We start from the raw sequence: 16,547 nt of genomic DNA, 5'->3' as shown, positions 1-16,547 counted from the left end.
GATCACTCACCTAGAGCCAGACATCCTGGAATGTGCAGTCAAGTGGGCCTTAGAAAGTATCACTACAAACAAAGCTAGTGGAGGTGATGGAATTCCAGTTGAGCTCTTTCAAATCCTGAAAGATGATGCTGTGAAACTGCTGCACTCAATATGCCAGCAAATGTGGAAGACTCAGCAGTGGCCACAGGACTGGGAAAGGTCAGTTTTCATTCCAATCCCAAAGAAAGGCAATGGCAAAGAATGCTCAAACTACCACACAATTGCACTCATCTCACATGCTAGTAAAGTAATGCTCAAAATTCTCCAAGCCAGGCTTCAGCAATACGTGAACCGTGAACTTCCAGATGTTCAAGCTGGTTTTAGAAAAGGCAGAGGAAACACAGATCAAATTGCCAACATCCTCTGGATCATCAAAAAAGCGAGAGTTCCAGAAAAACATCTACTTCTGCTTTATTGACTATGCCAAAGCCTTTGACTGTGTGGATCACAATAAACTGTGGAAAATTCTGAAAGAGATGGGAATACCAGACCACCTGACCTGCCTCTTGAGAAACCTATATGCAGGTCAGGAAGCATCAGTTAGAACTGGACATGGAATAGACTGGTTCCAAATAGGAAAAGGAGTATGTCAAGGCTGTATATTGTCACCCTGCTTATTTAACTTCTATGCAGAGTACATCATGAGAAACGCTGGGCTGGAAGAAGCACAAGCTGGAATCAAGATTGCTGGGAGAAATATCAATAACCTCAGATATGCAGATGACACCACCCTTATGACAAAGTGAAGAGGAACGAAAAAGCCTCTTGATAAAAGTGAAAGAGGAGAGTGAAAAAGTTGGCTTAAAGCTCAACATTCAGGAAACTAAGATCATGTCATCTGGTCCCATCACTTCATGGGAAATAGATGGGGAAACAATGGAAACAGTGTCAGACTTTATTTTGGGGGGCTCCAAAATCACTGCAGATGGTGACTGCAGCCATGAAATTAAAAGACACTCCTTGGAAGGAAAGTTATGACCAACCTAGATAGCATATTGAAAAGCAGAGACATTACTTTGCCAACAAAGGTCCATCTAGTCAAGGCTTTGGTTTTTCCAGTAGTCATGTATGGATGTCAGTTGGACTGTGAAGAAAGCTGAGTGGCGAAGAATAGATGCTTTTGAATTGTGGTGTTGGAGAAGACTCTTGAGAGTCCCTTGGACTGCAAGGAGATCCAACCAGTCTATTCTGAAGGAGATCAGCCCTGGGATTTCTTGGAAGGAATGATGCTAAAGCTGAAACTCCAGTACTTTGGCCACCTCATGCAAAGAGTTGACTCATTGGAAAAGACTCTGATGCTGGGAGGGATTGGGGGCAGGAGGAGAAGGGGATGACAGAGGATGAGATGGCTGGATGGCATCACTGACTTGATGGACATGAATGTGAGTAAACTCCGGGAGTTGGTGATGGACAGGGAGGCCTGGCGTGCTGCAATTCATGGGGTCACAGAGTCGGACATGACTGAGCGACTGAACTAAACTGAAAGTTTGTCTAGAAATATAAAAATTCAAGAATAACTAGGAAAATATGCTGAAATTAATAATAATGTGATATATATTAGCAAAGCCTAATATGAAAATGTGTAACAACTTAAAGTAATTAAAAGACTGGTAAGTTTTGGAAAAGACTGTAAAGTTCAGAAACAAATCTAAATATATATGGAAACAATATACAAGGGATGGTTTTTCAAATCAATGTGGAAAAAGTAAATAAATAGGATTGGGACAACCAGATAGCTATTTGGAAGAGAAAAATGTTGAATCCTTAGTTCACTCTTTACACCTAAATTCCAACGAATCGAAGATTTAAAAGTTTAAAAAAAAAAACTTAAAAATACTGAAAAAATACATTAAATTTATTCTTAAATGTAAAGGCCTTTCTAAAGCAAGGCACAAATCCCAGAAGCCATAAAGACTGGTAAGTTTAACTACATAAATAAATAAAACTCAGGAAAATATTATTAAACATAAGACAATAGACCAATTTTCTTAGCATACAAAGAGCTCATACAAACTAATAAAAACAAATTGAATCGAAAACAGAACATGACCACACAGTTCACAGAAAATGAAATATAAGTAACCAATAAACATGAAAATGTGTTCCATCTCCTTCATTAAAATGCATTAGAACTTCATTAAGATGCAAAGTACCATTTATTCACTTTCAGATGATCAAATTTTAAAAGCTGAGTGCCCAATATCGGTAAGGGCCTCATAAATAATTATTCTTATACATTATATGTGGAAGTATAATTAGGCAGATTTCTGGAGATCAGTTTGGCAATACCTACTGACCTGAAAATGAAAACTATCCTTTGACCCAGCAATTCTATTACTAGGAATTAACCTTGTTAGGTTAAACTCATTATACGTACAAGTAAATTCATCACAATATGGTTTATCAACAGTAAAATACTGCCAACAACCTGGAAGTCTATATGTTTTAACATTTGTAACACAATATATAGTAGAATACCACACAGTCATTAAAAAGAATGAGGTATTTCTATATATACAGATACAGAAAGATCTTATAAGACACAGCAAAAAAAAGCAAGGTACAGAGTGTATACAGTCTTATTCCATTAATGTAAAAACTTTTTATGTATACACTTGCTGGCAAATTATTTTTTTCCTGAAAGAATATACAAGACACTTAAAGCTAGTTACCTCTGGAGAGAGGTTATTAGGAGCAGGAAGAAAGGGAGCAAGTTCTAATCTCATACCTTTCTGTACCATCTGATTTTTTTGCCATGTGCATATATTCTTTTTCTTTTTAAAAGAACACTTGATTAGTAGGTTATTTTGAGATATTCCTATGTAGATTTGAATACTAATAGTGCTATCTTTCAAACTACTGCAGACAAGTGCCATGCTTTTAGAATCAGAAATTCCTCTTGGATTAAACTTTAGATTTGCCCCTTGATGCTTCAATCATAATGATTTCCTATTAAGTATAAATTGCCATTTCTGTAATAGCAGTTTGGCTATATAACAAATTTGTGCTGGAATGATTAGACACTGCTGCTTGAAGACCAATATTCTTGTACTCCAAAGGGTATTTGATAATTCATAAATACAAATATAAATGAGATTACACATTCTATTTCAACTCTAAAAGAGCATAAAATTGCAGTAAGACTTTACATGTATAATGAAAAGTAAAGTATCCATTGAATTTAGTAAAAGCATCACACTGGAAAAAATACAGTTGTTAAAATTAAATCTTACATTTTTCTGGGGACAGAGAAGCAGAAGAAAATGAGATTAAAAGTAAAACATACAAACAAACAAACAAAACAACAAAAAAAACCACTACCAAAAACAGGGTGAGACAATCATTTATTTATTGGACAGGGCAAGATCATTTAAAGAGAGGAAACATATCCAAAAGAATGTGTTTAGCTTGGTGTTACAGGCATTGATGCTCACAACAAACAACACTACTCAATACATCATGGAAACAGGCCACATACAACCGGGGGATGCTGTCATGCCACTCAAAAATAAGCCACAATGCTCAGGAAACAATCATTAGGGAGTTACAGAGCTTCACAGCCTCCAATTTGCCGACCTGCATTTTCTGCAGCTGGGCCACTAGGCCATAGCATTCGGCTGCTTCCCTGATTAAGTGAGCCTTCCTATATTCTAGAGAGCCTTCAACAATACACACTTCTGAATGTCACTGAAATCATAGTCAGCTGCAGGCTTAATTTGCTCACATCACTACATTTTTGGCTACCTTAGTACTGCCTCACAGCATTACAAAAAACTTCTGAACTTAATTCATTTAGCACTGTTATGATGCATCCAAATCACCCCAATCCTATGGTACATACTTTAAAAAGAGAGCATAAATTCACTGGAGGAAATTAAAAATTTGGGAAACTCACCTGACCAGAGGTATACAAGCTCCTAGCAAAATTAGACATGACTGAAGTCTGCTATGTCAATTACTTGCCATATTATTTGGCATCATTTTTAGCAAGACTGTCCTGAGCAGGCAAAGATTTCAATATCCATTCTAGAGACTAGACAAACAATTATATTAACACATCATGAATGCTTGGTTCTGAGAAAAAACCTATTCAGCATCCGACTGACTGAGAAACCTGTTAGGAATCTGACCTTGCCTCCTTACATCTACTGATTCTTACCAACCACCTCCTTTCAGAGAATTCACAGTTCTTAACATGAGAAGTTCTCACTCCACATAGAACTAAACAATATTTGGGAAGCCAGCCATGAAAGTTCAGATACTATGGGAATCCAATCATACTAAATGACCAGAAGAAACAAACCTGCACAGACAGAAAGATTAGTTGCTCAGGGTTGGGAGGCACTGGGAGGGAAGGACAGGTGACTACTAAAGGGTACAGGGTTTCTTTCCAGGGTGACAGCCACAATTCTCAAATTGACTGTGATCATGTTTGCACGACTTTGTGAATACATTATAAAACCACTGAATTGTACCCTTTAGATGGGTAAATAGTAAGGTATGTGATTTATATCTTAATAAATTTATTATAAAAACATACTAGGAAAGGAAGACAGGCCTCAAAAGAGAAGAAAACAAGAGGATCTTGCAAATCAAGTCATACCTGAGGAAATGGTAGACAGGCATGATGGAAGGAGCTTGTTTCTCGTACACTACTTCGATTTATATGACTTTAACTCCTGACTTCACATTTTAAACTCATTTCTAAATTATTTTAGATTTCTAACTTTGTTCTCCTTAGAGAGCAGAGTCAGTGTTCCACAGATAGATTGGGTTAGCAAAACAAAACTAAACAATGATTAAAAGGTTAGCAAAACAAAACTAAACAACGATTAAAAACCCACTGACAAAATAATCTTGTACTTTGGGCTGTGTGTTACCAGGCAGAAGAGCTGAGGTTTACTACTAGCAGAAAAAAAGCCATCAACGATAAGGGCATCTTATGATTCTTGCCTAAAGCACATTTCCTTTTTAAATTCCCTTTACACCTATACAATTCAACAAAAGCAACGTTCTCTACCAAGAAATGTTAAGCTTCCAGCAGATCAGAGCTAGCCAAATTTCCCTAAAATTGCTATTTCTAAAAAAATTCTAGTCTGTACCCTCATCCTCACCTTCAGCAACATACAATGAAGACAGAAAACTCCAAGTCTGCTACAAATTGGAAGCTACGACCTTAATTTTTAAATTAAAAGATATTAGTTCCAAATATTTAGAACATATTTGGCCCAATTCTGTTGAGATCTACCTTTAATAAGGTTTCCTTTATTATTACTAATTCATTGCTGCTAAGTCGCTTCAGTCGTGTCCAACTCTGTGCGACCCCATAGACAGCAGCCCACCAGGCTCCTCTGTCCATGGGATTCTCCAGGCAAGAACACTGGAGTGGGTTGCCATTTCCTCCTCCAGTGCACGAAAGTGAAAAGTCAAAGTGAAGTCACTCAGTCGTGTCCGACTCCTAGCGACCCCATGGACTGCAGCCCATCAGGCTCCTCTGTCCATGGGATTCTCCAGGCAAGAACACTGGAGTGGGTTGCCATTTCCTCCTCCAATGCATGAAAGTGAAAAGTCAAAGTGAAGTCACTCAGTCGTGTCCGACTCCTATCGATCCCATGGACTGCAGCCCACCAGGCTCCTCCGTCCATGGGATTTTCCAGGCAAGAGTACTGGAGTGGGGTGCCATTGCCTTCTCCAACTAATTCACAAGTTCATTATGCAATAAAATAACAGAGGCTTAGAATAAGTTAAACTGGTTAGTAACAACTAATCAGTTTTCTTCAGTGATTACTGTTCTTCTACATAGGCAGGATAATTAATTCACGGATGGTCTTTCTGGTCTATCTTCAACTATTCTTACACTATATAATCAATTAGGGACATTGTTTTACAGATATATGAAGAGAACACAGGTAGCTTTACGTAAGTTGAGTTTGTTAAATCTATTTGTTATGACGGGATTTCTGACATAAAAATTGCTCACTGCACACTGAATCCCAGAGAAGTGATGAAACAAGACAGCTGATGTTAGGAGGTATATGGGAGTAGGGTAGGGTGAGAATTCATGGATAAATTAAAAACTGGCAAGTATCTGCTGAAGCAGAGCCACTTTTTAGGGGGCATAAGAAAAACTGGTAAGTCACCATTTTGGTCTCTTTAGAGAAATTCATTTGTTGTTAAGAACTTAAGACCATTTACTACCATTCATGCTGCAAAATGCAGTAGTCACACTATTTCCAAAAGGATCCTAAAAACTGTAGTGCAAAAGAAATCTAAGAAAATAAATAATTACAAAACCATCAACATTTTTCAAAGAAATGTGCTCAAAACAGTGACTTTTACAAAAAATGTGAATTTGTTTTAAATGAAAAAAGAATTCTATGAAAGATCAAAGACTCATTTCACAGATAACTTATACTGCATTAATGACTTGATTAACAGTGTACAAATAAGGGTTGTAGACTTTTTTAATTAGGTCTGAGCGATCAATATAAATACTGATGGGGGAGTGTTTTGTATCCCAAACTCCAATATTCCAGCTTTGTGTCCTGTCCTGTTATTATAATTTGTAAAAATCTTAACGACGCAGTGACTCAAGTTTTCGTAACTTCAATGATGTGTTAGAGGACAATGCATCTTGGTTTGAAGAATTTGTTGTATCCGAAGGCCGGAACAGTACTCGACCACGATGATTAAATACATAAAATGATGGGTGATTCCTTAGTGTGTCAAATGTCCTTAAAAAAAGAAAAGCATCAATTTTAGATAAACCTTGATAAAAGCCTATTTGAAAATAAGTAGGCTTCTAATAAATTATGAATTTGCTATGGGTTGTATTTTTAACTAAGTTTAAATCCATAAAATTAGACTATAATTGGTAATCATACTGTATTCACTTTTTTCCTGTACAAGGAAAATAAGAAACCCGGAAAAGCAACATAATAAAATTTTTAATTCAGGCATTCCTTCCAGGATATCTATGAAAACAAATAATCACTCAACTTTAATCACCTCTGTGAATCTACCACTAGCCCATGCTAAATAGTCCTTAAAAAAAAAAAGTACATAGATTGTACCTTTGATTATTCTCACTTGATCTGTTTCCCAAGAATCAGTACAACGAAAGATTCCTTTCGGCCCTTCTGTACCCGCTGTTGTCCAAACCTGTATATTCTGCTGCCATGTACTAAATTCATGTACTTTGCTACCACCTACTTAATGCCATTCTGTTTTACTGCTTTCTTTCTTGGCCCCTCGCCTGTGATTCCTGGTAGACTCTTTGTAAGAACAGTAGTGGGTGGTGATAGTGGAGTATCCTTTTCTTCTTTCCAGCGAGATATATGTAGTCTAAAAAAAGTTCACAAACACTGAAGTGTACAGCTTTTGGTGTTGATTTGTTTTTAAATATTAATTTCCTGGAAGGAAAGAGAACTCTTCTTTTGATAAAAACTCAAATCTCAAAGTCAGCCCACCTAAAAATCCAAGCATACCCCCACATAAAAGGGAAGCCTGACATGTGACTATATGAAATGTAAATTTAAAAGTAAAAGTAAAAAGGGAGTGAACTTCCTGTAACACATAAATGTGTACTGTGAATTCTTCTAAGGAAGTACTGTGTTAAAATTTCTAGGATCAAGAAGGTGGGTAAAGTCCAGAGATTGAATTGAACAAAGCTAAAGGATGATTCTATGAAAGTGAGCAATACAGAAAAGTAAAGCAAGCAAAGCTCATGAAAATAGCTTAGAAGTAGTACAGGAGGAAAAAACAAAGCAGAATAACAAATATACTTTAGTCTGAGGACAGAAAAGGGCCTGAGAGCAGAGTTTATGTCACAGACTAGGTTCAAAGGATACAGGAAACAGAAAACCCCTTAATCTTCCAACGACTAAGCTGGGACAAGAGGATAAAAAGCGGAAAAAGGGAGGGAGGGAGGGCAAGGGAAGGAAAAGAGAAAGGAGACAGGGAAGCAAAGTGGTGAGGGGTGGAGGAGGGGGTAGAGGAGAGGGAAGAAGGGAAGGAAAGAAGGAAAACATGCCTGAGGGAATATCTTCCTTATATATCTATTTTCATCCATCTATCCAACCAACAAACAAGTAATTTTAAGCAACCATAATATAACATCTTATTCTAATGTCAACAGTCTGTCATTCAACTTCCATTTTTCCTGTCAAATCAAACACTGACTCAATTTTTTTACCTCATTACTCATACAAACTGCATGATCAAAATGTAAAAACAAAACCAACTTTTACGTACCAGAAAACATAATTTTAAACTATGTAAATGAAGCAAAACCCCCATGAAATTAAATGTCTATGAAAAGGAAAAGACTTACTTATTTTTTAGTTCTGAAGTGGCATCCATGTCTTTAAACTCCCCTGCAATATGAACTATACCGTAACAGGTAACTGCAAAGGCCAGAAGTGTCTGAAGAACTATCTGTGAGTATAAAGATTAAGATTACTCAACAACAAACAAATATTATGAAAATTTACAATTTTCTCTCCGTTTCTAGCCTCTATCAGGTATTTCTCCCAGATGCTATCAAGCAGTCAATTCTCACTTTAAATGATTTGGACTCAAACACAATAGTATCTTCTATAAGTTCTGTGGATCAGCTGCAATAACACGTCTGGGTTTTGCTCAAATAGCAAAACAGGTACTGAGCCATTCAGAACTCAGTTATCAACTATGACTAACTTCTAAGAGCAACTATAAATGTTTTAATGTATTAGTGTTAAATAACACAGAGTATTAAAAAAAACACCCCTTACCCACTGCTGCTGCTGCTGCTGCTGCGTCACTTCAGTCGTGTCCGACTCTGTGCGACCCCATAGACAGCAGCCCACCAGGCTCCCCCGTCCCTGGGATTCTCCAGGCAAGAACACTGGAGTGGGTTGCCATTTCCTTCTCCAGTGCATGAAAGTGAAAAGTGAAAGTGAAGTCGCTCAGTCGTGTCCAACTCTTCGCGACCCCATGGACTGCAGCATACCAGGTTCCTCCGTCCAAGGGATTTTCGAGACAAGAGTACTGGAGTGGGTTGCCATTGCCTTCTCCGCCCTCACTCACTACCCAGCTTAAAAAAGAGAATATTACCAGTCCCTTTCAAGGCCCAGGTATCCCTCTCCAATTATATCCCTCACCCTCCCTGCCAGTTAACCATTGGCCCCAATTGTGTATTAATCAGTTCCTTGCTTTTATTTATTTTACCAGCTCTATGTGTACGTCTAAAACATACATTGCTTACTTTTTCCCATTTGAGCTTTTTTTTCTTTTGGTGAGATTCCTCCCTATTGTGGTATATAGTTATTATAGTCCATTCATTTTCACTGTATTTCATTACATGAAATTCCCACAATTTATCCATGCACTGTTGATAACTATGTGGGCTAGTTCCTGTCTGTAACTTTTACAAAGTCAGGATGGATACCTTTGTGTATGTCTCCTAACACAAGGGAATGCAATCACTGGCGTGAGAGTATACACAAATTCAACTTTATTAGGTAATACCAAACTGCTTTCCAAAGAGGTTGTGCAAGCATGTAAACAAAAATTTGCAGTGTTTGATATTAACCAACATGGGATTACAGGCATATTTAATTTTCCTGATTGTAATTATCTGTATTTTTCAAATTTTTCCATTTGTAAACAGAAGAAAGTTATTTGAAACAGATAGAAATGAGTGCATATACACAAGTGCATGTGTATGTGTGTGTGTATGCATCTACCACAAAAACAAAGGTAACAGAAGAGTGAGTTAATAGTCACATTTACCATATCTTGAATTACAGACAATTAAAGTCAAAATTAGCCACAAGCTATAACTTTAATTTTCTAAATCAAAATCTAATGTCATATGTTATGCTGGTTTACATCCCCATCATCAGTGTACCAAGACCTATTTCATACAATGCAATCACAGACATCATTAACAAGGATGTGGTAACTCTGAGCTGTCGTGAAAATATGTCAAGATAAATCAATAAAAATCCTGTGTGTTTTGGTTACATAAAACTATATACACACAAACAAAGATAATGTTGCTTATGCACAGAAGAAAACTAAACTACTGATACGCTCCAAACTGTTGGGAACAGAAGGAGAATTGTGAGCATGGGGTCAGTGTTTTTTTAATATATGGAGTCAATTTTACTTTTGACACTGTTTGATTCTACAAAGAACTTACTACTTTTGTACATTAAAAATCCAAGAAAGATAAAAAAGTTGGGGGAAGGATTCCCTGGCAGTACAGTGGTTAGGACTTTGCACTTCCACTGCAGAAGGCATGGATTTGATCCCTGGTCAGGGAACTAAGATCCTCTCAAGCCACAAAGCACAGCCAAAAAAAAAAAAAATCCAGTAAAGATAAAAAACTGTGAGTGAAGTTCACATATTATTGCAACTTTAAAAAAAGCACTTCCTATTTTTTTACTCTTTATCACCTCTGTGTATGCCCCTAAACAATGTTTTGTTAGGTTTACTTGTTTTTAAACTTTATGTATAAAAGAAACTTTTCTAAAAAACATAAGATTTTTAAAAAGTGGGGGACTTCCCTGGCGGTCCAGTGCTTAAGACTCCATGCTTCCACTGCAGGGGACACAGGTTCAATCCCTGGTCAGGGAACTAAGATTCTGCATGGCTCAAGGTGCAGCCAAAAAAGATAAAGTCAAATAATCAACTTGTTAAGTTCATCTTAGACTATGGGCAGAGCAACTTCTAGAAAGACTATTTAAACTGAGTTCTAGGGACTTCCCCCATGGTCCAGTGTTTAGCACTCCACAATTCCATTCCAGGGGCCTGGTTTCATCCATGGTTGGGAAACTAAGATCCCATAGGCTGCATGGCACAGCCAAAAAATAAATAAACTAAGTTCTAGAAACCAAACAGAAATATTTTGTTTCTACATCTTTGGGCTTTATAATCAGTGACAAAAAGTATATAACAGATGTTATTTCATGTCTGGAAAATTAAGAGAATAAAAAATAAAAAAATTTTTAAATACATTTTAAGCTATGTGGCTAATTTTTAAACTGTATATAAATATATATTTTTATTGAAGTATAGCTGATTTACAATGTTGTGTTAGTTTCAGGTATACAACAAAGTGATTTGGTTATATATATTTCAATGGAATATAAATGACCAACTTACATCTATTGGCAGGGATTCATCTTCCTTTTCTGTTAATCGCATATAAGAACGATCTATAAACCAGAAGCACACCATTAAGGAAACTGTAGCCCATTTTTCTTAAAATGCAAGCAAATCAATATACCAAAGAAACAACTGACATATGCTAAAACAAACAATGCTAATCCTGGATTCCTCAAAAACCTCTATCTTCTAAGGCAGTCAGTCTGATCCTGAACTATTTTATTCCCATCATGACCTGCTTTCTCATCCTATAAAACAGAAGAGTGAAAAGTGAGCAAACTAAGGAAGAAATACCTAAACAACTTTTCTTTCATTATTACAGGAAAACTAGAATTCTCTTAAATTCTTTCACTAACTGATCAAAGAAATCACAATTATTTAAAAATTAAGTCTACAGAAAAATCTCAACTCTAAAATAGCACTACCATTACATAATATGGACAAAGTAATATTGCTATGGAAATGTTTTTCTCAAGAGAATATCCTGGGGCAGCATTGGAATAGGAGTAATTCCTGTACATCAATTTCTGCTTCTATGATTTCATTCTGCTACTGCCTTAGCCTCAGGAGGCAGCAGGGTATGAAGGAAAAGGATCAAGGTTTGGAAGTTGAGAAGCCTGGATCATAACACCAGCTCTTCAGTTTATCATAATCTCATTCAATGTGAAAGACACTCTAGTGGACTGTAACATGTATCTCAATCTCAGAGTGTTAAAATGTAGGAGGGAGAGGGTGAATGTGCCTGAGAATATAGTATCCTTTCACTGCCTAGATTTCTGCATCAGTAAAATGGGAATAATATAAGAATCAAAGGAGATACAGGATAGGCGCTCTGCCAAAATAAAGTTCATCACAGCAAAGATGAGCATGCCACAGCACCATAGGGTGCTACTTGCTGCCACAATCTGACAAGATACAATTAGCCTTAATGGTAATAATGGTCTGTTTCCAACATGAGCATTGTAAAGAGGTCCTACTGCAGTGATAAATGCCACAAGGCATTCTCATCTCACATAAAAACACAAAATCCTAATTCTAGAGGAACCTAGCAGTCTCTACTTAATTTAATATGTGTTGTGCTTAGTTGCTCAGTTGTCTTAGACTCTTTGTGACCCCATGGACTACTGCCCGCCAGGCTCCTCTGTCCTTAGGGATTCTCCAGGCAAGAATACTGGAGTGGATTGCCATGCCCTCCTCCAGGGGACCTTCCCAACCCAGGGATCGAAGCCAGGTCTCCCGCACTGCAGGTGGATTCTTTACCAACTGAGCCACCAAGGAAGCCCTCTACTTAATATAACATGCTTAAAAACTCAAATTGTGAGTAAGCATGCACTCACTGATTCTTAAAAGAGAATGTGTTTAGAGACATTTCTGGTTTTATCTCACAAGTTTCATCACAGGACAGGTGTAAAAGAAAAATTAAACCAATGCCAAAGTAGGTTTTGGCTAACTTCCTACTGTCCAATTCCCAGCTACCTTTCTTTGCTTGAAGCCTAATCTGACTCTAACCCTACCTTAGTAGGATATTCCCTCATCTGTAAAACGAAAGGGTTGGACTTCTGTCACCTGTCTCCTTGCTCTAGGACTGTAATATTTTACAGCTGAAGTCTATAGTAGAAAATGACACAGTACCACTGTATCCTAATCTCCTCTAGGGCAGCATTTCTCAAATGAATGTGCATACAATCACCTGGGGATCTTATTAAAATGTAGATTCGGATTCCACATATCTGAGGTGGGGTCTGAGTTTCTGCATTTCTGACAAGGTCCCAGATGATTGACCACACTTGATCAGCAAGGCTCTAGGTACCTCTTAACCCCTTCCCCCACCTCCAAAAAACAACTGCTCCCATCTCCATGTATCTTTACTTTTAGCATCTATATCACTTTATGGTGACTGCTGCTTGAATCACTTGTTTCTCCATTTGACTCTGAACTCCCTCAGGACATCACTGCACCTTCTAGCACCTAAGCACATCGCAATTTCAACCAATTACTCAAGACTGAATTTTACCAAGCAATGTAGCACATAGGCTCTAGAATCAAACTGTTTGTATTTGAAGCCCAGCCTCCCCATTTATCATCTTTGTAATTTTGTGCAAGTTTCCTAGCAGCGTGGCTCAATTTCTTCAACTTTCAAAGGTGATAATAACAATAATATCTATTCTTGCCTGGAAAATCCCATGGACGGAGAAGCCTGGTAGGCTACAGTCCACGGGGTCGCAAAGAGTCGGACACGACTGAGCGACTTCACTTCACTTCACTTCACAGGGATTTTGGAAGGAATGAATTACACAATACACATAAAGTGCTTAGTTCAGTGCCTGGCACATGGTAAGCTATTATTATTGTCATCATTAAAGACAGGAGTTTTGCAGAAACTGTCACAGAGAAAGGAGGCAGGGAAAACATGAGGACTAAATGTAATGTGATATCCTGGATTGATTCTTGGAATAGAAAGAAGACATTAATGGGAAAACTGGTGAAATCCAAATAAAAGCTAGACTGTACTTAATAGTAATATACCAATGTCAGTTTCCTAGTTGTGATATCATACCATAGTAATGGAAGATGTTACCAAGGAGAGAAACTGGGTGAAGAGAATACAGTAACTATTTGCACTATCTTTGTAACCTTTCTGTAAATCTAAAATTTCAAAATAAATTTTTAAAAAATTAAAGCTGAATTTTTGTCAAGACAAATGTTGTCATAATACATGTATCTAAAAATGTAATTTTAATAATTGGATCATTTTAATTACCGTATACATAATACATAGAACGAAAGATTTTATCTTGAAAACTGGAGCTTTGAAGGAATTCGCATTTCCTTTTCCACTTTATTCCTGAAGATGGAAAGTAATCTAGCAAATAAAGGAAAAAAGTTCAACTCTGAATTTCCTCCCTTCATTCAACAAATTTATTGAGTAACTACTGTAGGGAACATTATGCTGGGCACTGAGATTACAGCAATGAACAAAATATACATCATCCCTGCCCTCGTGGGCTCTATAGGTTACAAAAGAGATCAGCAAACTTTTCCTGTAAAGGGCCAGATAATAAATATTTTAGCCTTTGCAGGCTTTACTATCTCCGTTGCAACTATTCAACTTTGCCCTTAGAAAGCAGCCAGAAAATACCTAAACGGGCATGACTGTGTGCCAATAAAACCACCGATAGACACTGAAACGTGGATTTTATATAACTGTCATGGATCATAAAATGATATTCTTTTGCTCCCTCCACCCCCAACAAATTAAAACTCTAAAAACATTCTTAGCTCACTGCAAAAACAAGAGGGAGGCTGCATTTGACCCACATGCTAGAGTTTGCTAACCCTTGGTCTAGGAGAGAAGGAAGACCTCCAAACAGATCAACCGTCTCACTGCACTGCATCCTCTGCTGGAGTCTAAGTTTCTTCTTGACAATACAATTGTATATGTACGATAAAGTACTTTTACTTTGCCTTTTTCTTAAACTTCCCAATCACTCTTTGACATAGAAAGGGCAAGAATTAAAATCCACCTCAATGAAGCATCAGAGAAGGGATATGATATGCCCAAGGTCACAGATTTAGCGGTAAAGCAAGTTTTTAAGAACCAGCCCTCCAGTCTCCCAGCCCGGTGCTCTTTGCCCCATATCACAGTGCCTCCCAGAGGCAAGTGGTCACCTAACTTCTCAGTCCTCCTGGAAAACCCAGGAGTGCCCAAGACGCTGTCCACCTAGTTGTCATGGAACCATGAGCATCCGAAGTCCTCGATCTGACACTTTACCAACCCCGCGATGGATCTGACAACACTTGTCCCAGATTCCCGGAAAGGCTCCCTTTCTGCCCACCTCTCAGCCCACCGATCCCCTCTCCCCAACATCCCCTTCCAACCCTGCTGTAATCCCAGTTGCCCCACTCTCCTCAGACTCCAAGCTTTCCACCGGGGAGCCCCGCACCGCTTCTCACAGTCACCCCAAACTCTAAGGTCTCAAATGACCATTTCTGGGCCACTCGGTCCGACACTCCTTCTTGGGTGCGCCCACACGCCGCCCGCAGAGTCCCGCATGGGAGCTGTCCCTGTCCCCCAGGCACTTACGCTGCGCAGCGGAAAAGGCCGCGTGGGCTAAGGCAAAGAGGCCGATGCCCACCAGCCCCTTCCATAGCGACGGCGCCATGACTCCGAAAGAGCAGCCCAACAAAAGAAGCGAAGGGCGGCAGAACCGTTCCTTCCTCCACCGGCGGGTGTCCGCGCAGCGCAGAAAGATGACGTCACTGAACCCCTGGGCGCGAAGCGTCTCAGAGGTGGAAAAACAGAATAGCCGTGAGAAAGCGGAAACGGGAATGCTGGGAAGAAGGGGTAAAAGACAAGGAAAAAGGTCCAGGAATGCTGAAGAGCCGGGCCTGCGCCGCGCTGCCGCTCTCGGAGAGGCGGGGCTGCGTGGAGAGCGTAGAAGAAGAAGCGCAGGCGGATCAATGGGGAAGTAGAGACGAAGGTGCCAGCAAATGAGCGCGGGCCGCGGGGCAGGGGGGCGTGGCCTGCGGAGAACCGGGGGCGGGGCCTATGGAGAGTTCCGGGTAGGGCAGAGGGACAGTGGACGCAGCAGGAGGTAGTTAGAGGCTGTCAGTACCAGATCCCTATGTCTTGGCCGGGGATTTTTGTTTGTTTTGCTTTTTCTTCAAGCTGTGCTCTTTGTTTTCTGTCGACCTTTCTTGTACTTCAGCGTACTGGAAACTGGCACTACGGAAGGAGGCACTAGTGTGAAAGCGAGGGAGCTAGTGGGGGTGTAGAGGAAAACCACCCGGGATTTGGAGGCCCCGAACACGTTGCAAGCGGGGTACACTCAGTAAAAGTTAGTCCTCTTCTCTTTACTTGTAAGTGGTCTATGTGAAAGATTCGCACCCAAAGGGGTGTAGCGCCACAGGAGTGTTTTGTCACTAAGGGGACCTATTTCACATTGTGTGTGCCTAGTCGCTCAGTCGTGTCCGACTCTTTGCGATCCCATGGACTGTAGCCCGCCAGGCTCCTCTGTCCATGGGGATTCTCCAGGTAAGAATACTGGAGTGGGTTGCCATGCCCTCTTCCGGGGTATCTTCCGACCCAGGGATTGAACCCTGGTCTCCCCCCATTGCAGGCAGATTCTTTACGGTCTGAGCCACCAAGAAAGCTCAGTCCTCTGTCCATGGGGATTCTCCAGGCAAGGATACTAGAGTGGGTTGCCATGCCCTCCTCCAGGGGATCTTACCAACCCAGGGACCGAACCCCAAGTCTCCCGCATTGCCGGCGGATTCTCTACCATCTGAGCCACCAGGGAAGCCCACATTTCACATTAGGTTGAAATAAAAAGGGAAGAATAAAAGGATGATAACAA

At 39.4% G+C, this 16,547-nt stretch overlaps 1 protein-coding gene across 2 annotated transcripts; it reads right to left on the bottom strand.

Moving 5' to 3' along the window:
* Positions 1 to 3,366: 3,366 nt before the first annotated feature.
* MMGT1 (membrane magnesium transporter 1) lies at positions 3,367 to 15,618 on the bottom strand. 2 transcript variants are annotated; one of them, XM_005904051.2, is made up of 5 exons: positions 15,275 to 15,618; positions 13,952 to 14,053; positions 11,188 to 11,240; positions 8,372 to 8,475; positions 3,367 to 6,773 (listed from the first exon to the last, which is right to left on the bottom strand). In XM_005904051.2, the coding sequence occupies exons 1-5, from the start codon at positions 15,351 to 15,353 to the stop codon at positions 6,614 to 6,616; spliced, it is 498 nt and encodes a 165-aa protein (XP_005904113.1). In that variant the 5' UTR covers positions 15,354 to 15,618; the 3' UTR covers positions 3,367 to 6,613. The 2 variants fall into 2 exon arrangements, with proteins under 2 accessions (XP_005904113.1, XP_005904114.1); XM_005904052.3 differs by lacking the exon at positions 13,952 to 14,053 and having other exon boundaries at positions 15,275 to 15,612.
* Between the last annotated feature and the right edge of the window lie 929 nt (positions 15,619 to 16,547).

Source organism: Bos mutus, chromosome X, assembly GCF_027580195.1.
Source record: "Bos mutus isolate GX-2022 chromosome X, NWIPB_WYAK_1.1, whole genome shotgun sequence".
Taxonomy (NCBI): Eukaryota; Metazoa; Chordata; class Mammalia; order Artiodactyla; family Bovidae; genus Bos; species Bos mutus.
The sequence above is the reverse complement of the archived record's forward strand: the minus strand, read 5'-3'. Positions and strand labels throughout refer to the sequence as shown.

Coding starts and splice junctions, on each gene's coding strand:
- MMGT1 (XM_005904051.2), bottom strand. CDS start 15,353: ATGGCGCCGTCGCTATGGAAGGGGCTGGTGGGCATCGGCCTCTTTGCC. Junction 11,241..13,951: donor TTCTATGTATTATGTATACG/GTAATTAAAATG, acceptor TCTGGTTTATAG/ATCGTTCTTATATGCGATTA. Junction 6,774..8,371: donor ACTTCAGAACTAAAAAATAA/GTAAGTCTTTTC, acceptor TCTTTTTTTAAG/GACATTTGACACACTAAGGA.